Source organism: Nomia melanderi, chromosome 2 (genome assembly GCF_051020985.1).
Source record: "Nomia melanderi isolate GNS246 chromosome 2, iyNomMela1, whole genome shotgun sequence".
Lineage (NCBI taxonomy): Eukaryota > Metazoa > Arthropoda > Insecta > Hymenoptera > Halictidae > Nomia > Nomia melanderi.
The window spans coordinates 18,793,355-18,819,867 of NC_135000.1; the positions used below are offsets into that span (position 1 = coordinate 18,793,355).

General features: G+C 32.9%; 4 protein-coding genes across 7 annotated transcripts; 2 read left to right on the plus strand and 2 right to left on the minus strand.

Moving 5' to 3' along the window:
• The first annotated feature begins 1,785 nt into the window (after window positions 1-1,785).
• Gat-a (GABA neurotransmitter transporter-1A) lies at window positions 1,786-8,850 on the plus strand. Its single transcript, XM_031981552.2, has 9 exons — window positions 1,786-2,530; window positions 4,682-4,934; window positions 5,009-5,309; window positions 5,521-5,719; window positions 5,785-6,052; window positions 6,284-6,658; window positions 6,737-7,039; window positions 7,171-7,338; window positions 7,433-8,850. Exons 2-9 carry the CDS (start codon window positions 4,794-4,796, stop codon window positions 7,520-7,522), a joined length of 1,845 nt encoding a protein of 614 aa, XP_031837412.1. The 5' UTR covers window positions 1,786-2,530; window positions 4,682-4,793; the 3' UTR covers window positions 7,523-8,850.
• Window positions 8,851-9,275: 425 nt separating this feature from the next.
• Window positions 9,276-11,705, plus strand: LOC116429117 (uncharacterized). The gene is made up of 2 exons (XM_031981616.2): window positions 9,276-9,586; window positions 9,766-11,705. The coding sequence occupies exons 1-2, from the start codon at window positions 9,485-9,487 to the stop codon at window positions 10,519-10,521; spliced, it is 858 nt and encodes a 285-aa protein (XP_031837476.1). The 5' UTR covers window positions 9,276-9,484; the 3' UTR covers window positions 10,522-11,705.
• Window positions 11,706-11,763: 58 nt separating this feature from the next.
• Sms (spermine synthase) lies at window positions 11,764-15,863 on the minus strand. Of its 4 annotated transcripts, none has more exons than XM_076365183.1 (9): window positions 15,568-15,593; window positions 15,176-15,213; window positions 14,772-15,064; window positions 13,853-13,964; window positions 12,924-13,046; window positions 12,681-12,835; window positions 12,511-12,600; window positions 12,238-12,429; window positions 11,764-11,944 (listed from the first exon to the last, which is right to left on the minus strand). In XM_076365183.1, exons 1-9 carry the CDS (start codon window positions 15,576-15,578, stop codon window positions 11,798-11,800), a joined length of 1,161 nt encoding a protein of 386 aa, XP_076221298.1. In that variant the 5' UTR covers window positions 15,579-15,593; the 3' UTR covers window positions 11,764-11,797. The 4 variants fall into 4 exon arrangements, with proteins under 4 accessions (XP_076221298.1, XP_076221299.1, XP_031837409.1 ...); XM_076365184.1 differs by lacking the exon at window positions 13,853-13,964 and adding an exon at window positions 14,254-14,365; XM_031981549.2 differs by lacking the exons at window positions 15,176-15,213; window positions 15,568-15,593 and adding an exon at window positions 15,700-15,863.
• A 93-nt stretch (window positions 15,864-15,956) lies between these two features.
• LOC116429133 (chitin synthase chs-2) lies at window positions 15,957-26,406 on the minus strand. The gene is made up of 26 exons (XM_031981687.2): window positions 26,234-26,406; window positions 25,780-26,018; window positions 25,379-25,675; window positions 25,071-25,289; window positions 24,619-24,972; window positions 24,112-24,536; window positions 23,787-24,033; window positions 23,431-23,705; window positions 23,094-23,304; window positions 22,738-22,985; window positions 22,428-22,620; window positions 22,169-22,323; window positions 21,671-21,970; window positions 21,367-21,551; window positions 20,933-21,254; window positions 20,675-20,851; window positions 20,415-20,582; window positions 20,070-20,304; window positions 19,783-19,994; window positions 18,485-18,587; window positions 17,978-18,362; window positions 17,799-17,914; window positions 17,339-17,730; window positions 16,662-17,252; window positions 16,305-16,506; window positions 15,957-16,215 (listed from the first exon to the last, which is right to left on the minus strand). The coding sequence occupies exons 1-26, from the start codon at window positions 26,365-26,367 to the stop codon at window positions 16,046-16,048; spliced, it is 6,555 nt and encodes a 2,184-aa protein (XP_031837547.2). The 5' UTR covers window positions 26,368-26,406; the 3' UTR covers window positions 15,957-16,045.
• Window positions 26,407-26,513: the final 107 nt, after the last annotated feature.

The following is a 26,513-nucleotide window of genomic DNA, read 5'->3' on the forward strand; positions in this document are numbered from 1 at the left end:
TGAGAACAGAATCACATAAAAATTTTAAGCTTAAATGAGTTAAGATGCTCCATGGAATCAAAGATGGTTCGACTTATAAAAAAAAAGATTTGACCCGCAAAGCGATTCTTAACGTGGTTCCCGCGCCACTTTCCGCACATCCTCTGGTCATTGGGGATGCTCCCCTCTGCCGTGCTGCCCGTTAACGAGCAATCAAACCATGTGCGCGCGCGCGCGTGCACGCTCGTGCGCAAAGTATAGAAATTAGTCCCACCGAAAGTTTCCTGTTTTATGAAAACATTGCAAATTGAAGAAAGTACGATGAGTCACGATCGGAAGTTTGATTATTCCCAGATGATCGAAGTTCAAGATCAAATTTTTCGTATTTTCCAGCGAATACGAGTCTTCGGACGTTACTTCCGGTTACGTGAAAACATAATCAGATAATCAAATTTATTCGAACATCCTTGATCCTTCGGATATCATTCAGCGGCGTTGGATCGACCTAACGGCTGGTTTCTATCTATAGTAGATGCTTCGGGATTTGTGTGAGTTAATGTCGATCATCCTGATGATCTATATTACAGTGTGTACCCAGAACGGATGTAGCGATAGATCGGTGTCACGTGAACCCTCCGGATATACTAGCTTCCTAGTCTTGCTCACCTACTTTAACGCGCTCTTCCATTTCGTCGGAAAGTATAGAAATTTGGTACACCAGGAGAACGCAATCCGCTAATGACGACGATCACCAGTAGAATTACGATTAATCAATTATTTCTCAGTTCTTGTAGAAGAAGAAGTTTGAACTCATTAGGCAGTTCCATGTGAATAATAAGATTTCATCAGTACGTCCGATTACACTTTCATGATGAAAATTACTAATTGACTTCATTGTTTGACTTTTACCTTGAAGTTTGGAAACTCTCCAAAAAGTGCTTGCCACTATGACAAAAAGAAGTGAAATTGAAGTTTGAAACAAATAATGGATCGCATTCAAATTTTTTGGTATTTTATTACACAAAAATGATCAGCACTGTTTCTGTTGCTACTATGTACTACTATTTCTATTATATTTCTGTCAATGATCATACAGCTGTTACAAACATTTCCGGTGATCTTTCGTATGTAGGTCATACAAAAGACAACATGTTCTCTGTAATTATACGTCAATTTAGGCTTCGTAAAAATTTTAATTGAGTATCATATTAATATCAGCAGAGAGCTTCTCCAAGTAAACTACTTTTTTTATTCAAACGTTGCACTACACAAATATATCGATACATGCAATTTATTCAAGTTCCGAATTCCAGACACATAGATTCCTCGAGTTGATATGAATTTTAATACTCTTGCTATTGCCTATACTCCCATTTATTCTCAATTTTTCAAAACAAACATAGAACAATATAAAAAGAGTCAAGAGGTTCCTCTAACCGAAAACTCGTTCATCCATACACTCGTGTCTTGAAATCGAAATTGGTGGCGGAAGTTCCGACCATGCTCGGCGAGGAGCCCCAAGACCCAAGGAGCGGCAATTAATTCCGCGCGTTCGCTTGATACTTTTCCCGGGGGCGGGCGTGTAAAAAAAGAAAACATGTAGTGGCGCGGGGCGGGCGCATGTATCGGAACATTGACAATAAAGAGCACAGCAGCCGGGATAGCCGTCAACTTGATGATGATATACTGCTGCGATCTTGGTGACCCTCTTTCTCCTTGTTTTCCTCGTCCCCTCTTGCTCTGCGCGCGCGCGCGTGTCCGCGCGAGCGCTCCGCCGGCTGCGAGTGACCGCGCGCGCGGAATAAACGCGTGACACCGATGTAAACGACAAGGGTGGACCGGGGGCAAAAAAGGAAAAGGGGGATCCCCCGATTTCGTACCCCCGATATTTCAGCTAGTTCGCCATCGAAAGCGAACTCGCGATTCCAGTTCTGAGCGGGCCGGCCGAGCATTCGCATCGTCTTCCAAAGACGCGTTTCGAGGCAGGCTCAACCGAAGTTGACAGAAAAGGGACGAAAAGAATATAGAGAAAACAGAAAACGACCGTCTAGGAAGGCGATATAAAGAGAAAAGGAATCGCCGTTGTCCTCATCCTCGAGCGAAATAATCACGAGAGCAATTTCCTTCAGGGGAACGTGATCGATGACCGTGTTGTCGCCACGACCGCCAGGATCGAGAGAAATCAACTCTTGATCGGCCCCTATCTCTGGATCCGAAAATTGAACCGCGAATCTGAGTGCATTTGATCTTCACCTGGAGAGGAACAGCTACGCTCCATTCGGAAATGCCGCCCGTTTGACGCGAACGTTGCGTGAAGGACCAGGAGTGCCCCAGTGACAGTGCATAGAATACTCTGAACTGAAGTTCCGAAATCGACCGTTTCACCCGTGTAGTCTATTCTAAACTTCTATTTTCCTATCGTCTCCTGTCCGTCGAACGTTCCCGCCGGAAACTCGCGAGGAAGCAGGCGAAGGAGAGGGGCTCGTGTTATCGGGGACCGGAAGTTCTGAATACAGACAGTGTTCTAAGATCGAAGATCGTTTGGGAACAGGTTCGTATACGATTTACAAACCTTTTCTACCGTAACACGTGCGGTGTAACCGGGTCCATCGTCTAAGGGGCAGGAAATCGACGGGCGATCGGATGTCCGCGATCCCGAGTTTTAATTCCGGCCCACGTACTTTCGGCCGATTAACCGTAGCCGACAGAGAAATTCAAGATCGCAGGCGATGTCAGTTACGCGGAACAACGCGTTCTCGGTTAATTAGAATATAGCTGTTTTTTATGAGCGTGGAAGAGGAAGAGGGAGCCGAGCAATAGATCGGCCGCGAAGGGGCCGGGGAAGGATGGAGCTTTGGGGGAACGGGCTCGGGATATTCATTATAGGGTTCCCCAGCCGGACATTCGTATTTAACTGTGTCGCATCGATGCTACTTTTGCGCCTTAATTCTTTCTTATTGGTCCCGGATCTACGAGTGCCGGTCCTCCCATTGTCTTCTGCACTCTCCTATCGCAGGACCGAATGAGCTGGTTCACGGGCCGTTTCAAATGGAACCTTACGAGCGGATACGAAATCGGTCCGCTATTCAACAGCTTGTTCGACCTTTTGCATGGATGTTTCGCGATCTTCCTTTTTTCTGGAATGCTCATGATCGTGTGAATCATCGCGAAAGGACTTTCGGCGAAATTAAATTTGTTAAACAGAGCCTGGTACCTGAAAACACTTTCTTAAGATGCTGTAGATGATTTTTTGTATCAGCGCATATAATAAACTATAAACTGACCAACTGTAGAGAGCAATTGACTATGAAAATTTGTTGTAATAAGATATGACATGATTGCGCGGTAATTTCAGTGTTGCGCGTGTCGCGCGTTACTTTCACTTAACTTGTTAACGCAAATTATGAATTAACTCGTTAATCGCATTTAAAGATTCTCTTACTTGATTCGTGTTAATGTAAGCTGTACCGTGTTTGTCAACCGTATTTTATCGAATTTCCTTTGTCTTCAATCATCTTTGTACAGGTTATCAGGTTAAGAGGTGCGACTATGTGGACCTTGAATCATCGGCTGTACAAGCTTTGTAAGAGTAAATTGGGCTTCTCTGGGCTTCCCCTGCTCCGCATCCGTTGTGGAGGAAATCAAAACGTTAAACATGACATTTCTTATTAGTACCAATGTACTTTGTCGTTTGAAATGAATGGAGGGCATGTTAAGCATGTGAAATCTCATCTACCCGAAAAGAATCGCTTTTTCCAAGTGACATGTGATACTTCGGTACTTAGGAACGAATTAAAAATTTGAACATTCTTATTCAAACAATTGGATGTTAAGTAAGTCGTAAACGTTTGTCTCTTTGAAACTTGTATTCCAATAATTCCTAATATTTTTTATCATTGGATTTTTCATAAAACCATGATCTATACAAGAGTATATGTCAGGTAGCGGTAAAATTTCTTCGACCTGGTTTCAAGTCATTTGGTATCCTTGAATTTTGAAGGGTAATAATCTTCCGCAGATTTTCCACGCGACGAAACGCTAATCGCATCCGTCATCGGAACAAGAACTCGGTCGGATCGTTTACCAAAAATTTCATCCTTTAAGAGAACCTTGAGAAAATCACGATCATGTCACAGCGTCTACTAAAATTTTTCGAAATTTGAAAAAATTCCCACTTTATGAAGGGAAAGGTGGAAAAAGGTAGAACACATTAATTTATTGTTTTCATTTTTCCTAAATCAGTTGTGGTTAGGCCAAATAATAAACCTTCATAAGACAGTAATTTTTCGTAGTTTACAAACATAATAATCAAAAGGTCACTATCCTAACGTCGCAATCGTTAGAAACTTAAAAATAGACAATAAACGCACAAGAACGTTATACTACTTTTATTTTTACAGTGTCTTACTAACGCAATTTTTGCTTAAATATCGTAGTTCAAAGATTAGCACTTAGACTATCATGTCATTCAGGCAGAAGTAAATAACTCGATTTTTGATCTGGTGATAAAAGTTCATTCTTAAATCTATTGGATTCTTGTGATCGGAGAAAGTTAAATGAATAAAATCTTCCAAAAGTTCAGATTTAAAATGCGTTAATTTGCTAGTCAAAGTGGTAAACATTATTTCTTAAAGTATCGTCAGAGATCTTAACAAAATTATAAGGAACAAAGTACATGGATGACTTGTCTTATTGCCAACAGAAGCTCTGTTATGTATTCGCGGTAGTCGTACGAGGTGTGGAGGAACACGCGAGAAAGAAAACCGGAAGCGACGGAACTTCTTCAAGGCCAGGTGACGGAGATCTAGCACAAAATGACGGAAGCATCGAGAGAACCCGAGCTCGGGGATCCTGAAAATCCCGACAAAACCGCGTTAAATGTGACGTCCAGCAAGCAAAAACCGCTCCCGGAACGTGGCACATGGAGCACTAAATTAGACTTTATCTTGAGCGTGGTAATGTTTCAAATTCCATCGTTCCTCCTGGACGATATTTAGTACACGATGATTCATTAAAGCTAATTTTAAAGGTCGGTTTGGCGATCGGTTTGGGAAACGTCTGGAGATTTCCGTATCTCTGTTATAAAAATGGCGGGGGCGCTTTTTTAATACCATACTTCCTAACGCTGGTGCTCGCTGGAATCCCAATGTTCTTCATGGAGCTAGCCCTCGGCCAAATGCTCACCGTTGGTGGCCTCGGTGTCTTCAAGATAGCGCCGCTGTTTAAAGGCATCGGATACGCAGCCGCCGTCATGTCCTGCTGGATGAACGTCTATTACATCGTCATCCTTGCTTGGGCAATCTTCTACTTCTTCATGTCCATGCGAAGCGGTACGCCATACGTTGCTTCTTTAAAATCGAAGTTCCTTCAATGTCTAAAACTAAATCACACTGACTCTTCTTCGTTGTATCGATTTAGAATCAATAAAATTAAGAATAAAAACTTTATCGTTGTACATGACAGTAAGCTAATTTGCTTAGTATTGTTAAATGTTAAGGAGAAGAATCGTATAAATCGATTAACGAAGAGACACTTTAACAGAGCTACCATGGGGAAGCTGCAACAACTACTGGAACACGAGGTACTGTGTGAATCCTTACGACAGAGACTCGTTGCCTTGCTGGGGCAAATCGACCAGGCACCATAAGTCACAGATATGGCACATCGTTCAGATATGTTCCGTGAACGGTACTAATGTCTCGGTCACGGACCTCACTGACCCGGTGAAAGAGTTCTGGGAGTAAGTGTTCGATCGGAATCAAGAAAGGAAGCAGGAAAACCGTTTTCTACGCAAGCTTCTTCCAGACGCCGAGCGCTGCAGATCAGCGAGGGCGTAGAGCACGTAGGGAACATCCGCTGGGAACTGGCCGGTACGTTGCTATTGGTCTGGATCCTTTGCTACTTCTGCATCTGGAAAGGCGTTAAGTGGACCGGGAAGGTCGTTTACTTCACCTCCCTTTTCCCGTACGTCTTGTTAATGATCCTTTTGATTCGTGGGATCACTTTGCCCGGCGCCATGGAGGGCATTCGATTCTACATCAGTCCGAATCTCTCAAAACTAAAAGAGTCCGAGGTAAATGCGACGGAAGTCTCATCCAAGATATTCTGTTTCGATGTGAACTTATGAACATTTCGATGTGAACTTTCAGAGCAACGATAAATATTTTGCTGGCAATAAAAAAGAACATAATATATAGCCACTTCTACAACGTTAATTACACTTTCACCAAACATCGTGGTGATCTGTTCATTTATATGTCACGTGTCAGTGATAGAAATGGTAAAAGCTCCTTCTGTTTCGTAGGTGTGGATAGATGCGGTTACCCAAATTTTCTTCTCGTACGGTTTGGGTTTGGGTACCCTGGTAGCGCTTGGTAGCTACAATAAATTCACGAACAACGTCTACAAGGATGCTTTGATTGTATGTTCTGTGAATTCGTCAACGAGCATGTTCGCTGGTTTCGTGATTTTCTCCGTGGTGGGCTTCATGGCTCACGAACAGCAAAAACCGGTGGCAGAGGTCGCCGCTTCTGGTCCTGGATTGGCCTTTCTAGCTTACCCTTCTGCGGTTCTTCAACTTCCTGGAGCGCCGCTATGGTCGTGCTTATTCTTCTTCATGCTCCTTCTCATCGGTTTGGATTCGCAATTCTGTACCATGGAAGGATTTGTTACTGCTATGGTAAGTTTCAATAGATCGTTTCAATAGAAGTAATTTTTGCCTTTTTTATTCTGACTCTTGTGAACTCGTTGATTCAAGGTGGACGAGTGGCCACAGCTACTTCGCCGACGCAAGGAAATCTTCATAGCGATCGTTTGCGTACTCTCTTACATTATAGGGCTCTCTTGTATCTCTCAAGGTGGCATGTACGTCTTCCAAATTCTGGACTCGTACGCCGTTTCCGGTTTCTGTCTTCTATTCTTAATTTTCTTCGAATGCATCTCAATAAGCTGGGCCTTCGGCGTCGACCGATTTTACGATGCCATCAGGGATATGATTGGATATTATCCCCTGATGTGGTGGAAACTTTGTTGGACGTTCACCACTCCATTGATCTGCGTTGTAAGTTAACAACCGAATTCTTATGCCAACTATTTCTTGTAAAAATATTCCTCAACTCCATTCTTACCATTGCCATTTCACATCATTCTTCCATTTCCAATGAAACTTTGACATCGATCTTTGATGTCCAGGGGGTCTTCATCTTCAATCTGGTACAATGGACACCTGTCAAGTATTTGGATTATGAGTATCCATGGTGGTCACACGTACTCGGCTGGATGACCGCCTTATCATCCATGTTGTGCATACCCGGTTACATGGTCTACGCATGGAAGACAACGCCAGGAGACTTTTTAACGGTAAGTTATGAGCCATACATCGTCGTTGCAGTGTTTGATTAATGTTTCAATTAACGATACCATTATAGATACCATTGTTTTGTTCTTTTTCAAGAAATTCAAGTTGTTGGTACGAATAGAAGATGACGTGGCAACTCTGCGAATGAAAATGGGCCAGCCATCGCTCGAGTTAACACCCCTTTAACTGCTACCGGTTTTTCTCGATTCCTGAAGGAATTAATCGTTCCGATTTTAAATATTCCTCCCTGGCTATCATTAATTTAACAAGCTAACCAACGTCATTATTATTCTCCTACGGCTATCGTGTCTCGTCAATGCAAAGAGAACGTTTATCGTGTTCCTCAATACGAGCAAAATTCGTATTATTTCAACGGGACATTGTTTTTCTTCCTTCTCCCACCCCCACTCCCTTTTGTATTATTACTAATCGACCAGTTATTGTTAGTTTGTTAGATTTTAGTTCGCGGGACACGGGGGCTCTCGTTAACAGAAGAAGAAAAAGTATGAAACGACTAAAGTGTTCAGAAATCGCGTCTGGTATGTTAACGTAAGCGTATTTGTTAGTTGTATTTATATAAGTACAAGAAATTCTCGGTTTACGCGAATAGTTCGCAAAAGCAGCTGTAATTATTGTTATTTATTATCATCAGACTGCAAACGTTTGTCTAATAGACCTTTATGGACTAATTTACTGCAGATTAAATAAAACAGAAATTTGTTTAGTCCATAATAAGGTTTCAAATAATATGAAAATTTTATTCGATTTTGTTTTGCTTTTCGCTGTACTTTATTTTAGTCAGCTATCTGTGGTGCAATGCGTGCAATCCACAGTTTAATTAGTATTATTATCAACGTCTCTATTAGAACTCTATAAAATTACGCGGCTACTCGCGTAAGCCTGATCGCAGATTTAACTGCTAACTTATTTTAGCGGTATCGGACGTGTACGATAAATGAAAATAACTGCATATTTTGAATTTTAGTTACAAAATACACGTATCTGCGCTGCCATAATTATTACTAGACTGCGAATATTTATGAGAAGCCAAATGTTTGTTAATAAATTATCAAAAGCGAAAGATACAAAGAAAAATTGATTTTCTTTATTGATGATTCTATTCATTCCGCAACAAAATTAACTATTTACAAAATCAGTTAAACACGTTTTTGAAATTCTTTTATATTATGTTTTGTATATGCCAATATATTATAAACGCGTAAAATTCGTAGTCTAGTTGTTATACTTTATCGTTGAATCGAACGATGAGCTGTATTATTTTTTTCGCCTTACGATTACAAAAGTAAAAGGAAAAAATATCGCGGTGTACGGGAGATTTCTCGGAAAATGTTCGTGCAAATTTTATTCTTAATAAAAATCGTAGAGTCGCGTAGAACCAATATATCTATTATTGTTAATTACTAGTAAGAAGTCATACAGACGCGTATTAGATTTAGTCCCTAAATATTTAAAACGTGTTTCGAATAAAATTCAACTGTATATTTAATTGAAAATTGCTATTATTAGTTGTTTAATTAGTAGTTATTTTAGTTACATACGTTGGAGAAGAGGAAATAGAAAGAAAGCATCTGTACGACGAAATTTTCTTTTGGTAAATAAAGATGATTATTAAAATTCTCTTTGTAGTTTTAAATAAAACATATAAAACAGTATCAATAAGAATTACATCAAAATTGCGCAATGATTTTATATATTCTATTATTTTTAACAGTATGAAAACACAGTTCACTGTACACACTATTATTATGATTAAATGTGTACTCAAATGAAAATTCATGCGATAAACAAAACAATAAAGAAATTTATTTTCTTGTTTTATAAACTTACCTGCATAATATTTTTAATTACACACAGTCTTTATTAAAGAATTTATCCAAAAACGAAAACCTTACAAACCAAAGGTCGATTTCGAATTACATGGATTTCAAGATGGCAGTGCAGCAAATCTAACGGGTGGAAAATAATTAGAACCTGAATAGTTTTGATTAGATTTTAGTTCCGCACTGAGTTGCTTTCGCGTCTATTTGGCAAATAACTAAATTTTAAAGAATATTGACTTTTCGTTTTATTGTTTACAGAAGTGCATGGTGAAACGAATTATTTCAGTAGACACTTTAAATTAATAACATGATAGAGAAAAATGAAGATACTACCGACAGTGATAGTAATCTTGACAGGAGAAAATTAATAGCTGACAAGAAAACTGTTCTGGAGAAACACTTTCTTGAGGTAATATTCTTTCATTTCTGTTAATTTTATTTGATAAAATTTTAGACAAAGAGGATTTTAAGGTTAAGTTTTAATTCTATTTATTAATAAGTTTTAATTTTTAATTGTTGCTGATAATGTATAAATTTTTCAAAATATTTGGTAAACTACATACTTTGTCGTTATATATCATTTTTAAGGTTCAGAAGGAAATCAAAGTATCCTTTGCAAGACTGACACAAACATTGTACGCCAGAGAGAAACAACTTTTGCGACAATCAGAAGCACTTTACAGACAACAAATATCTTTAGCATTGTCCAATCCTGAAATTCTTCCTCCATCTATAACTATATTAGATGATGGAAACATTCTTGAAGAGCAAATTAAACAATTTGGAAGAATCGAATTGACAGGTTCTAACTCAACAGTAATCACTGACTTAGAGCCTTATAAAATTGAAGAATATCAAGATATTAATAAAGATCATGTCAGCTTTGACAAATCTATTAAAAGCTCAGAAAGTAACTCATCTAATGCAAAGATGGAAGTTTCTTCTACAGCAGAAGACAAAAAGATGGAAAATGTATCTAATGGATTAAAGACTTATAGCATAACAGATTTAACAGATAAAATCAGTCAGATTTCTGATTTTCAAAACAAAAAGTCTAAAGAGAGCCTAAGCCAATCTCCAAAAATTAATTTGGAATATAAGCAAAATGATTTCAATCTTCAAAGTGCCGATATTGAGCTACAAGATGACGATAAAATTTTTGGAAATTCTGGAAGAAACATTATGGAGGAGCAACATAATTCATATGGACTGCCAGAACAAGTACAGCAGTGGTTAGATCAAATAGTTCTTGAAACTGAAATAGAACCAACTATTCATGAAGTAGAAAAATTACCTGAAATAACAGAAGCTTATGTCTGTACCAAGTTTCAATTGGAAACATGAAGTAGATACTTATTTAAGCGATCAATCAACCCACTGTAATATTTTTTTTAATATATTTATTTTTAATTCTCTTACAGAAAAAAAACACCTCTTTCTGGGATCAAATTTTTTATCATTAAGTAATTCATAATCTATCTTACCTTTCCTATATATGTAACTGTATTTATTTATTTATGTACTAAGCTAACATTAATTAATATTAATATATTCGTTTTAATGAGGATGTATATTATCTTCAATTACCAATAAGTTTATAATTTTATTAGCATTTAAAAACTGCGAATGACAAAAATTTCTGAACTGTTAATTGTGATTTTAATATTCACAAAACAAAAACTAATTATTTAGTTGTACCTTACTAATATTAATGTGCACAAACAGTGATATTAAAATAATATAAACCTTATTAAATATACAGCAATACTGTGTATATGTGTTAATCCATTAATCAAAACTATAATATTAAGTAACATTAGCTTTAAAATTAATATGAACAACTTATAATTTATTCATTTTACTTACCACTAATTAATGTCCTTAGTTCCTTATTCCTTTCTCTAAATACGCTTAAGTGTTCATTAAAAATAAACAACTCTGTGTAAGTTTCAAAGAACAGATGGAAACATCTTATTTGTATGTTAGTATGTTAGTCCCATATATATTCCTTAACCCCTTATTGTCTGACATGTATATTATATACATATATACTTATATAAATTTTAATATTAATTGCTGTTCATCAGTCAGTTATACTTACTATTAATATTCTTATGATTATTATGGTTACTATGAGGTGTACTTATGTTCCACATTCAATAAAAATACGTACATCTATGTTTGTTCATTTATATCTGATATGGTTTGTTTTATATTTTATAAAGTTAATAAATAAATTAAATCATTAAAGGATTAATTATTGGTATATATTTGTACAGTAATGAAGGTTTTGTATTACTTTCTTTGGAGTTATTTGTGTTAAATCATTGGGTGATTCACTTTGATTATTGACAGTTATTAGAAAAAATAATTGAGCACCTTTGTATAGTTTATTAGTCACTAAACAATTAAATAAGGTCAGATAACCATCACCTAATTTATGTACAGACGCCAGCGTGGTAGAGTCAATTGGGATTTTATGTCCAGCATCGGGATCTTTTTTTCCAAAAACCGATTTGGTAATAAAACATCCGCAACTAGGGTCGAATATGGGTCATAAGGGAGGAAATGGGTTGCGAGCATGCCTCCCCAGGAACCTCAGGATTATATATTTAATCCATCATTCTAACGATACTTGGTAGAAGACCCAATCCTCGAAGAAAGAAGGTACAAAAGCAGTATCTTTAGTAAAGGTTACTGGTACACAAAGTTGTGAGAGGACCTGCTCGTACATTTCTAGCGCTTCTGGACAAGACGCTCCATTAGCCTTTAAGATAAAACAGAAAATATTTTTAAATATAATCTTAAAATCTTAAATAACATTACATTAATGAAAGAAACTTTCTACGTGAACAGTAAGTAATCACGAGAAGTAATTAGAAATCTTAAACACTAAAAACTTGAATAATACAGTGCCTTGCAATGATCTGAATTATTGTTATAAATTTTTGTCTGATCAATTAGTATTACAATTTTCACATAATTAGTTTTAATAATTAGGTAACTAACCGAAAGATATTGTATTAATGAAGAAAAAAAAATAAATTTTAGCATACATACATGAGTCATGTATTTCCCAGTCGGCTTTAGGACTTTCATGGAGCAATTTAAGATAAGTCTAGTAAAATCCCATGCATCACCATGTGGCGATGTACTGATTGGTATATCTGTAAGATCACCAAAGACATAGTCAAACTGTCGACCTTCTTCGATCATGCGTGCTAGAGCCTTTACACAATCTCCAACAATAATCTAAAAATTCCAAAATGTTTATCAATATTTAACGTTTCGTTTTGTTGTTAAAAAATTAATTGACTAATTACTGTAACTTACTTCATAGTTTTCTCCCTTTCTTTTATCTAGACAGTCTCCGCATATGCTTCTCATATGTTGACTGCAGGCTTTTATAACAATATCATCAATCTAAAAATTGAAAATTATTGTCAAAATACAATATTATATTAGAGAATAGTAGTTTATTTTATAACATCAAAGAAACATACTTCCAGCATTGTAACAAATTTTGGTTTCTCTTTAAGCAGTTCCCATAATAGCCCACCATCTCCTCCTCCTAAAATAACTATCTCTTTTCCAGCATAACTCTCTTTTCCACGCTGCATTAAAGTTTCTGTGTAAATAAGGTCTGCCTCGGAGATGTCTAAAATTTCATAATACATTATTAAAGAGTTTATAATATTATTTTAATAAAACCTATTTTAAGGATACACAAATTTTATGTTTCTTACTTTGTAATTCATCAAGAACCAATAGATTTCCTAATGATTTTGAATGAACAATTTGCACCTTTTGGTATGGTGAACGTGCTTCGAAGACCAACTTGTCTATGTCGTACTCAAGTAGTCTATCATCTTAAAAATAAAGAATGATCATGTGAAAATAAAAGTTTTCTATTGTTTAAATTAAATGTTACAAAAAAAAAGCATTTAATAAATGCATGCGATGCAAAGCGCAAATATGTCAAAAGAATAAATAACTTCTTCTTATACATATACACAATACAATGACCAACAATCAAAATATTGAGGATTTAGGGACTTCGGGTGCATATTACTAGTCTATTTTATTATTTATGGTAAATATTATGTATTTCTAGTAGAGCATATAAATTAGAGGAACATGTAGCTTCATTCAGTGGATAAATACAGCTGTAAAATGGAAAGTTAGTATTAAAATTTACAATTCTTCATATTATTTAATATTCTATAATACATGTACGTAATGTCCCTTTGTATTTGCCTTTGTAGGAAATCATTTACATGAATATTGTACTAAAATTTGTAAAGCTAATATAAATAGCTGAAATGGTTTCCTTTAATAGAAAAAGGATATAAAAATTATATATATATTATATCTATATAAAATTATATATATAAATTATATATATATATATTTGAAGGACGCAAATATTATTACTAACTGACATACAATTCTAATAAAATATATTGTTTGAAAAAGTTAAAGCGCAATAATCATGAACAATTTCGTCGCGCAACAAAAATAATGAAAACAATGTTAACAGTTCAATAAAATGATTCATACAATCGAAAAAATGATTTCAAAACAATTTTCTCTGACGACGCACGATGAAATGAAAAATTATGCGGATACAGAATTCCGCTGGTTCCGTAAACAGAATAATAAATAAAAAACTCACCGGCGGTAGGAAAGTATCTCTCAAAAGGTCCACCGCGTTTAATTGGTGTAAGCATGTGCGAACGCGTAGAGGCTGCTGCCGCCTGCAACGCCGTCTCCAATTCTCTGATCAACTAAAGGTGGCCGCGATAAGCGAACCGATGAATAAAAAAAAGAGCAGAAACTATCTTGTTAAACCAATCGTAACAACTCTTCTTTTACATATGCGTTATAAGGGTCAGTTTAAATCTCTTTGCGGAAGAACCAAAAAAGAAACACCGGGGAAAAATACCGCGCCGACAGGAAACAAAGTAATCAATTGGAGCTGTTGGCGTTTTAGAGTGCAACGAAAACGATTCGCACATTCATAAGGTGCTATAGATATAACTAAGTATGGGAACTAATTGGGGAAGCGGTTTCTACCTGATAGTGTCAGATAGAGGTCATATATGGTTCCTCGTCTTACTGGTGGCAGGCACTTACTGCGTTGGCTATTCAGAGCCATCGCAACGTCCGCTTCCAGGTATTGCCACTGCTACAAGGTCCTCTTTGTTACACGTGTTTCTTCCGCATATAGTAAAATTTCTACTTATTTCTATTGGCACTCATCAAACGATGATGATCTTTTACAATATATTTTACTTTGTAACTCTACTTTTTCATGTCAAAGATCAATAAGTTCGAATCTCAAAATAGTTTTGAGCATCGTTCAAACATTACATAGAAAAATTGAAATGTTTGGAAAGTATGTTATATATGACCATTCTCATGATTTATTAAGAAATTAATATGTAACAAGATATACCTTGTATCGACCCCATATTTGAGAGATACCAAAGCTGATTTCATGTCTAATACCCATGAGAGGCAATTAAATATTATGAAGTTTGCAACTAGGTATTGCAAAAAAAAATTATGATAATTAATATAAGTAACTATACCTCAAAGTTTAACAGTGCTTCTTCATCATCTTTTTTATAATACTCAATGTTAACAGTGATCAAGCCCTCAGTATATCCTCGAACAGTGATCAGACTACCTCTGGGACCTTCATAGAGAACTAAGAGACTTCCATTAAGATTCGGTTCAGTTAATGGCTTAAGACCATCAAAATGTTCTTTGAGAACATTAGCAATGGCTACTTTCAAGTTAGAACGTTTCTCTATATCTGCTATTACGCTTGATGGCACTGTGAAATCCAAGAGTACAGTATGGGCAACCATTGTGTACAAACCTAAAATAATTTACATTATTTATTAGTATAAAAAAATAATTCACATTATATAAAAAATATAAAATAAATTCAATTAAAATATTTACTAATATTAAATAAAAATATTATTACCTGCTATTAAAATACTAGTATACAAGCATAATATTATTCTATAAAAAGTTTTGAGCTTTAATACTTCGTAAAAGAACAAGATCAAGGTTATATTCCACTCACACAAAGAAGCACAGGTTAAATTGACTTAATTAATAGCTCAATATTATTGCAATTAACTACATAAATAAACATATTAATAAGTTTTCATGTTTGCAGATAATAAATTATATCGTAAAATAAGTAAAATATTACAATTCATATTTCTTTTCTGTAAATATTGTATACAAATCTATATTTAAATTCAGCATTTTTAAAGAAAGAAATATTTGAATGCGAACAAGTATCAATACTATTATTCAAAATTCATGTACAGAAAAATGAAATAAAAGATTTATTAAACAATTTATTACTGTATAGTCATTGAATAATGTTTATTAAATAAAACTTATTGAGTATTATAGTATCGTGAACATTTATAAATTGTAGTAACAGAAATTAATTTGAGCGCCTAAATTATTAACGAAAACAATAATTATACTCACAGATTAGAATGTAGCAATTTTCAATTATGAGAAGATTGGTTCGTTAAATAAAAATGTTTCCGTGACACAGATCGGTGTGTGTGCGTATCAGTGCTGCCAATAATTTGCCATCAAAAGTTTCTAGATCAGCCTAGATTTGTATACAAGAGTTCTAAAATAATTTGAGCTACAATTACGAACTTTATATTCGTTACCTCTTATATTTCTTTAATTAAACATAATTAAATAATAAAAATTGTTTAATAATTCCATGGAGTCTAAAATTAATTATCAGTTAATAATTCAGAAATTAATTTATTTGCTTATATTACAAAAACACCTTGTTCTTAATAAAAATCTAAATTCTCTAATCGCTAGCATTATCGCCTTGATTGTCATCTTCCCTTCCACTCTCCGAACCACTCACGGAATTTGATTCTTCATCTGAATCTTTAAGAACTTTTCCTTTAATATTTTTCTTCGGTCTGAGAGCTTCAAAATCTGAACCTTCTTCGTCCGACGAATATATATTCGATGCTAAAAACATGAAAGAATAATTATTATACTTCATTTATTTAAACTAAGTATTTTTATAAATAGTCTTCGTATATGTCTTTATATCTCACCTTTTACAGGAGCATTCAATCCCTTCTTATATTTATTTTTAATTGCTGCCAAAGAAATGGCACCTTCATCATCAGAACCATCATCATGATAAGTATCACCACCATAGCCACCAACAGACCTTGCAGGATTTCTGCTACCTGTAGTACTCTTTTTCGTCTTACTTTGAACTCTCATTGCCATACGTAATTTCTCTTCTTCTTTCTAAAAAATGATAATAATATTTCATACAATAGTATTATCACACAATGATACTATTCCTGAATATTTTTGTAGTAAACGACAATTATATCATAATAAATTATAATATCATAATTATATTATAATAAAACGCAGTTGAAATAATTAAATTAACTTACTTTAATCATTTCATATCTATTTTGATCTGGATTGGTTCCTACTTGTGATAATACTTTTATACCAGAAGTCTTTTGTGATCTATCCGCAAGTGACATTGTCATCTTTCTATGAGTGAAGGATTCTGTAGAATGCGGCCGGAATGTCAATTTAGTTCTAAAAACTGCTTGACCTTGGAGACCAGTTCCTTGACGAATGTACAGGTGATTGTGATCACCCTGAAGTGGCTGTTTGTAGACATCAAAAATCTCGGAACCCAGATGCAATGACATACTTCCGTCAGACCATTTTACAAACCTGGCATTGCTTTCCTTAACAACTTTACCCTGGTCATCAAAGATTTCTTTCCAACGAAGAGTATTCTCAACCTTCAACTTTAATCTGGCACGGCCTTCTTCATCCAAAGTTTCCTCTTCATCAATTTCATCTTCATACGTTTCCGTATCAAATGGTCGCGTTTCTACCGAAAGGAAATTTGGGAGCTTTACAAAGTGTATTTCACGACCCAAATCTGTTGTAATTTTTGGAATTTCTACATCAATTCTAGTTTCTGGGGGAGGTTCAGGTTCTTCTTCTTTTTCTTTATCAACATCCTATAAAAAATTACATTATGATCATTTGAAATTTCTCTCTTACATAAAATATATATAGAAGTGTTATTATTATTTTCTATACATACATCCTCAATAACTGGCTGACTTGGGCCTTCACCACCACTATCAGATCTGTCACGACTCCTGCTTCTGCTCCTACTTCTGCTTCTACTTCTACTTTTACTTCTGCTCTTGCTTCTACTTTTACTTCTGCTTTTACTTCTACTACGACTTTTCTCTCTCTTCCCATCCTCCTTATCTTTCTCATCATCTGTACTAATATCACTAGCATCTCCAAAAAGAGCATCTGCTGTTGGAGCTACAGCTTCTTTCTCTGCAGGTTCACTTTCTGAATCAGAATCTATCAGTGGTTTTACTCTCTTGATAGCTTCTTCTGCATCCGATGCAGAGTCACTATTATCTTCTTTCTGGGCTGGACTACCCTCTCCATCACTATCATTTGATTTTGTACTACCTGCTATATAATAATAAAAATAAAATTTTGAATAGTACTGAAAATTGATTCAGTTTGTTTGGGTTACATACCTCTTATTTTCAAAGACTTTTCAGATTCGTTGTCCTCTTTGTTTTCTGTAGAGTTATCATGTTTCTGTTCAGAATCTGTAGGTTCAGTTCTCTCAGGACCAGGAGAATTCAAATTGCTGTAAATTATATTTTATAAACAATGTAAAAGAAATTTATTAGAAAGAAAATTATTTATTTACTCTACGGATTTTGGACTTTCTGATCTTCTTTCATGTGGAGAAACTGATCTTGATCTTTGCGAATCACTATTATTAGATGCAGCTGATTTTGGAGTACCACTTCTAGACCTCTGTGAGCCAGATTTTTCACTTCGTGGAGATCCAACACTTGAATGTCTAGAACCTGACCTAGTTGGAGATGGACTTTTGGAATTTTGTCTAGAATCAGCTTTTTCTTCTCCAGATTGGCTACTTGATCTAGAAGACCTTCCACTAACATTTGAACCTACTGATCTAGCTTCATTTTCATCATCAGAATTCCTTTCATGACCAGAATTTGCTGCATTAGATGGTGTGCCACTACGACTTGATCGAGAAGATCCTGATTGATTATCTGATTCTGACCCTACAAATACTTTTGTAAATAACTCTTAAACGAGCCAAAAAATACAATTTAATATTGTTTCAGTGACGGTATATTGGATAGGAAATAAACATATATATTAAATTAAAATTATCATTTTTTACCTGAATCACCGCTTGAATCTCGTAAATATCCTCTCGTTGGTGACATTTTCCTTCTTCGTTTTAAAGAAAACGTAGTTTTTAAAAATAAATCCTTAAAAGCATTATTTCATACTACTACATGAGTTTAAGAGGTTGAGGTTCACCAAGCTGATGAATTCAGTCAATGTGTTGAATCCTTGATAAAACTTGCTTCAAACATAAAAGTTACTATAAGAAACATGTGAATACGTAACTTCTAGAGCAAGAGTGCTAAATCGATGCTAAAGGGAACTCTAGTAACATTCCCCTCATGAAAAATAACCCTCTCCATACCTACTTCTTCCTGTTTATATTGACATTCACAGAGAACTGCTCACATACACAATCTCAGTCTGCTCTTTGAGTAGAGGTAGTGGGGAAATACTGTTTTCGAGTAATTTTCTGCCTTAGGCCAGAGGTGCTAATTTTCTCCCCTGACGCTAGTAACTTGAAAACAGTGTTCCCCCATTACCACACTCAAAAAGCTGTCCCAAACTATGTATGTAGGTATGCGAGTTGTATGTAGAGTTTAATCAAACAAGTTTAGTAGGTATGGAGAAGGTAACTTTTCACGAGAGGACTGTCACTAGAGTGCCTGCAAGCATCAATTTAGGCATCTTTGTGTTACAGTATTATTTGTGAACATCGTGGTCTCTTCGGTTTTTTGTAAATATTTGTTAAATGTAATCTCTTCTTGCATTTTTATACATTTGAAAGAAAATGTATCTCTTAACTTGATACATGCTAAATACCTTGTATACATTATTAACTTGCGTCTAACATTTTGGAACCAATTAGGATGTATAAGTCCGGAACCCCACTGTATTTGAGCGTTTCAGGCCCGCGCCGATAAGAGTACAAATAAATAAATAACGATGTAAGATACAATAATAAAATAGTATACAAAAAGAATAAATATAATAATAAAATAGCACAACAATTGGTATAAAATAGAAAAATAGGAAAAAATAATTATTCCGAATAGGCTATAAAAATATAAACAAATAGTCATCTTGAAGAACACCACATTTACGTAAGTTAAATATTATATTCAATTTATATTTTACATTTGTAAAATTAATATGCTAAACAGTTTATTATGAAATTGTACAACTTTACATTCAAAAATATTTATAAAATTGAATCTTCGAATGATAATTAATAAATTTTTATGCGATTAGTGATTAGGTTAAATATTTTTAATGTAGAATTCAATTTAAGCACAATGGATACTTAAATGAGATAAATGAGCACATTCTTTATAAATATTAATTTTCTTTATCATTTAAGTATGCTGGATTATCATACTCATAATTTCTTGTTTTATTTGTGTTTTTTGAATTAAAATTTGATGCTTCACCATTTTCACTATCAGTATAAATAATATCTAGAGGTAACCTTTTCTTACGTTTTTTTATAATTGTAGAACGATGATTTTCAAATGCTTCTAATGCATTTTTTGGTACATTTGGAGATATCACATTAGAGAAACCTAAGACAATGAGATAAGACATAAAATAAACATTTTAAATATAATAAAGTATAATAAACAATTACAAATTCATACCAGATCTAGCGTTTTCTCTCAGTTTTCTATTAAAAAGTATTTCAAAATTAGTAGAAATCTTTGAAGAACTTTGATCGTCTTTCATTAATTCGTGAATAGTTTTCTGTGTTTTTGAATAATACATTTCATTATCTGTCATAGAATGTACTGTTTCATTTTCTATTGCACTTTGAAGTCCTTCTATTATGTTTAATGCATATTCAGTAGTAATTAAATTATCCGATTCATCTTTTGCCTGAAAAATAATATATATTTTTGAGTATAAAAATTTATGATTTTTAAATAATTATGACAAATAGTTACAATACAGAATAATAAATATAAGTTTATAATATATTATATTACTTTGCAAGGAAAAGGTAAATTTAATTTCACATTAGCGATAATGTGAGTAAATGTGTGCAATCTGTGAACCAACATTGCTAAAAATTGAATGGTTAAAATAGTAACAAATGCAATAATAAAAAGACATCCTATAGGCTCCAAACGCATGTATTCCCTTGTTACGTAAACCTGAAAAATGTAAATTGTATTAACTTTGTATTAAACTATATTAATTGTCTATATCATAGTATTGATTTATATTGAAAAAGTGAAAAACTTACTTGCATTCTTCCTTCGTCATAAGTTATATTATATTTAACAGCGAAAGGCCATGGTAAGTTTAAAACATCTTTATTAATTTGTAATAAGAAAATTGCTACTACAAATAAAGTATTTATGGTAAAGAATTTTAGAAGGCTCTCAGTTCGTATCTTCATTAATCCTTTTTTAATTATTTTCTAAAAAAAAATATAATATTTATAAAACAAACATGATAGATAATATTCTAATTTAATGACTAATTTTTTAAGAATTCATACTTCTTTCTCTTCATCCTTTTCAATAGGATGTAAATATTTTGCAATTAATTGTTTCCAGAATTGCTCTTCTGTTGTAGATAGAAAATCTACTTTCCCATGTTGCATATGTTTACTTTGAAGCCAATTAGGATTTATTAAATAAGTGGAATATTCATTGCAAACATTAGTAAATGATTGTACTGAATTTTCACTTTCTGAATCTTCACTTATGTATAAATCATCTTTAATAGTTTGTAAATCAGTTTCAGCAACATATCCAGTACTTTCATTGTTATTAGTTTCTTCTATGTTATCTTTTGATATACTACCGATTCTGTAATTACTGTATACTAATTTAAGACTAACAAATTCATTGTAAAATTAATCTGTATTTAAGAATAAGAAATTGAATTGCAAATTTTTAAAAATTACAATTATATCTTTGCACTAATTACCTTTCTATTGTTTCTAAGCGTATATTGATTTCGTTTATTGCATTATAGATAGATTTTAAATACTCTTCTTCTTTTTGTGAACTGCATGTGCAAAAAACGTATTTAAAAAAGTTGACAAATGAAGAATTTTTCCAATTATTTTTGAATTTTTCATTAGATTGCAACTTATTAGCTTCTTCTGATGCCTGTAACAATAAAATTATAATATATGAGTTATTTAATGAACAATTATGCAAATAAGATTTACACAATACTTTTTAAATTTTTTTTCATGTTTAAGTAGCATGGTTTTATGAGAACATACCTTTGTCTGTTGCTTAGATTCTCTAGTACCCCATGTAACATTATGTACATTAAAAATAGAGTAAATAATAAGCAACATGTACATTGATGGTACTGTGATATAATAAATGATTCCAAAATTCAAGCATGATATTTCGTGTGGATGCATAAAACCTGTTAGCGCAAATTGGGCAAGTACAATATAAAAAAGAAGAATGTTGGGTGCAAAAGATCCTTCGGCTGCTATTTGTAGTAGTATTCCAACCAATACAATTATCATTACTAAAGCATATATAACAGAAATAAACTCAGCTACAATAAGCTGAAAAATAACTAGATATTATTATTATTATTATTATTATTATTCCACAGAAAGTTTTCATTTTAGATTGATTATACATTTTATACATTATATATGTATATATTGAATAATTATAATATATTATATATAATATATTTATATATTTTTTTAACCAGTTGAACATATGTTGCATGTTATAACAATTATTCAAACAATTACCTGAATATGATCTTGACAGAAGAAACAAATTACTATGAACACAAGTAGTGGAATTAAGTTATACCAAAAACTTGACCAATTATCTATTTGAAAAGCAGCAACAAATGCACCAGCCATCATTAAATAGATGAAAGATGGTCCAATAATAGTACTACCTGTAAAATAACGATTGTTGTTCAGATTTATACATTGAATGTAGTTATTCTTATATCTTTTTAAAGATTACATATTATTTCTTATTAAGTATTTCTAGAGTTACCTGTTAATATCCATTGATATGCAATATAAAGCCATGAAATATTATTGTTTAATTTTCTTGTCTCTTTAGCTGTATTCAATAAATCAAATATGTTAGCCATAGTTGATGAAATCCATCTACGACGTTGAATATAAAATTCTTTAAATGTTTCTGGGGCATGTGTATAAGCGTCACCAGCTGCACAGTATTCTACCTAAATAAACAAAACCAAGGTTAAATATTAAAGTATTTACATCGATTAATAGCTAAAAAAATTCAGTAAATAATAATAAATTCATAATATTTTAATTTATTGTAACATAGTTCTTACCCTACAACCAGCTTGTAAGAGCAATGTACAAAGCCAACGGTCTTCTCCTTGATCATACTGAATATAATGTTTGGGTTCAGTTGATTTAGTTGCATATTTTGCTATGACATTATGCTGCATTAAAGCTTTTGCTCTGAAAAGAGAAAAGCAACCAGGACTACAAAGTACCGAGCCTATAGTATGTTCTGTCGATTTTTGAAGCCAATGACCTATGGCATATTCAAACTTTTGAAACCAAATCATTGGACCTATATCGAAATAGTTTATTTTATTAATATGTAATGATTAGTAACTGCATAATTGAAAGATATTACATATACTATAGTTTCGTGTACTATATAGTACATGTTAGATACCTTTTCCTACTGGATGTATTCGTCCACAAACTGCGCCTAATTCCTTATCTTTCCTCATTAAGTCAATTAATGCTTTCACAGATGTTGGTCGAAAGTCAATATCACCATCTAACGTTAAAATGTAAGTATTTTGTGTTAATAATTCTTTACGATCCATATCAATTGGTAATCCCATTAAGCGAAAACCAAGAAGGTAATACATGTACATGACCTACAATTTTCCAATATTAGCTTAGAATTAAGAATTGTTATCAGGAGTTCAAATGTCATTAAAATTTCATTAAATTTATATGAATTGATTTGTTTTACTGTTTGTTGCTAGTAATATTGAATGTACCTGGCTCCATCTTTTTCTGTGCCTAATTTTATTTTTATCTTTAAGGTGTACTGTTAAACATGTTTTTCCAGGTAAAGTCCAAATTAGCTGACCACCATAGGGTGTTGGATATTTAGTTGGAGGTAATGAAGCTATACCTAGATTTTTTACAGCTTCTTGCATAGTTTCCAAAAATGTCACTACATATTGATTTATTTGTGTTTCACTTTCAAGATGATTACATGATTCAGTACAACCATGTATACAGCAAAAGGCATCATCAAAAAATATATGTGCTAAAGTAATTATTACATTACTTTCATTTAAATAATATTAATAACTAATCTTATATTATTTTAATTATAAATCTTACTTACTGTCAAGTTCATAATAATCTTTAATAAAAATTTTATAGTATTTTTGTGTAACTTTCATAGCACATTGATCTTTATCTAATCGTAATATACTTCCAATCAGTTCCATCATTTCCTCTTTATTTTCATGCCACATAGTAGCACATGCATAAATTTGAGTAATGCAGGCATTTTCTCTATTATTAATATTTTCTTCTGAATATCCTGAGTCTGATCTATTTGACTTTTCTATTCCCTGTATACTATCAGTCTACAAAAGGACTTTTCATTTTAAGTGCAATAATGATTATAAAAAATTTAATTTGTTGAAAAACAGTAAAAAAAGTACCTCAAGCTGCGTGGTCAAATCGAAAAGCTCTTCTTCTTCAGTGGTATTGTAAGTATTATATTTCCGTTTATTTAAACCTATAAACTGATCAATTATAAGGGAATCATAAGTTGAATTGTAAAAAATGTTCTTCACAGGAGCAAGTTTTTCTTTTTGATCGAACCACACATGTATTGTAATCCAAATTTGTGATAACCACCATATTATCCAACACCACACACGCCAGCTTAGAATAAAATCTTTTATATTATTGTATATGGGTTCATTGAAAAATAGATAATCTGGTATTATGTTATCAAAAATATATGAATCCTCATTTTTCATAACACAAAACATTACCATTAAACCTATTGACCCTGGAGTAATTAAGCTTAATGGAAGAGCAACACTACACTTATGCATCTGTGTTTTATATGCAAATATTGCTATAATGAAATTATAGATTTTAAAAATTTATAATATACTCTTTGTTTGCATCATACGATTATAATAAAGTCTTGTACTCACTTGCTTTATATGCGAAGAAACTGCAGAAAATCTGGATCAAAAAAATATATAAAGGTGCTGATGTGTCTACAATAGGATTAAAATTATCTTGCTGAAATTCGTTGTATTCCAAATTGTAATTTGTTATTAGTTCATTCACAGAAACAGAGGAGTTTAAAAATTGAACTAATTTCACATTATAATGATTCATGAATAGACATTTAAAAAACTCTTGAAACTGAATTCCTTTAAAAATTGAAATTACAGAGGCACTCAAAATAAAGATCAAACATCTCCAAAATGCTATGTATCCTTGTAATAAATGTTGGTTATTTGTCAAATCCGCTTTTACTGCTGCTAAAAATCTTATAAAACCTGTTCACAAAATAGTGAATTATTATAATTAGATTTATCAATCTATTTATTTTGAATACATGCAGTACTAAAAACATTAAGGATTACAAAATTATTACCCCAGTAACTATGGTCAGAAATATAATTGATCCACCATCGACAAGAAGATAATAAAAGTGATAGTGGAAGAATCCATATTATGGCATCATGCGCATCATAGTACAGAAAGTAATGTATAATTAATCCAGATCCTTGAGCAATAAATGCTAAAATGTTGCATAATAGGCATAATATAAATATTTTAATTCCTGAATACTTTCGATTTTGAGAGAGTAAATCTGTAATAAAAATCAGAATATCTTTTAGAACAATTTAAATTAAATGAATAACTTTTCTTCGTTCACCAAGCTTATTACAAAAATCTTACTTATTAGAACAGGAATAAAAGATATACAACTACATAATGCTGCAGCTTCTATGGAATTGATCTTTGGAAGGCTGTAAAAAACTAAAAGTGCTAAACCAATTGGATGAAGAGTTTCCAAAATAAAAAGTACTACCAGACTTCCTTTTTTGGGCATTTTTTCTTTCTTTTTGAAAATGTTATGCCATATAGATTGTAAAATACTAAAACATTCTGGTACAAGAAACATAAAGATGATGTACCATGTCCAAATTATTCTACCTTCTTTGGAAATTTTTGCATTTATATTTCCTGCAGCACCTGAGATATCAATAATCATTATATATTGTTTCATGAAATATAAATCATATTAAAATAAGCAAGTAATTAGAAAAATTATTATATGAATAATATTTAAAAGATACCTGAGTAATCATAGAAATTTACAGAATGTTCTTCATCAAGCTGTGAGACTGCAAAAAGAACTGCACTTTTGGCAATTAAAATACAGCAGAATACAATGCAGAAAATAATACCATACATAAAAAATTTAATAATACGCAAAACAAAAGAACCCAACCATTTATTATTCTGCATTGATTCACTTTCTTTTTTTAATGGGAAATGTTTAAATACATCCCATGATAAGATATTTTGTTCGATCCTGAAATTAATATAAATAGAAGCATGTATAATTAATTTCTTGTATTATATTATTATTGATGACTGATTGCAATATTATCTATAATTAATTGTAAAAATACTAATTATAAAATTTTTAAGTTACTAATCTTAAGAAAATGTAATTTTTGAATAAAAATTTAATGTTTAAAAAAATAATTTCATATTAGTAGTTACTGATTGAGTATATTCCCTTACGATTGTTGGGGTATTGTAGATCCATTCTTAAGTTCAGAGAAATCGTCGTCATAGTTTTCAAAATCAGCAAATAATGATGAATTTAAATTATTTGTTTCTTCCAAATTTGACATATTGAAAACTAAATTCTTCATCGGTGTTTCACTGTTTATGAGTCACTTACTGCCGAAATTTTTATTGATATATTAGGTCCACCGATAAACTGATAAGATATGGAATTTGTCAAAAGTAGTTTTCTGTTATCTTTGACTTCGGGAAAATAGAAAAAAAGATCGTATCT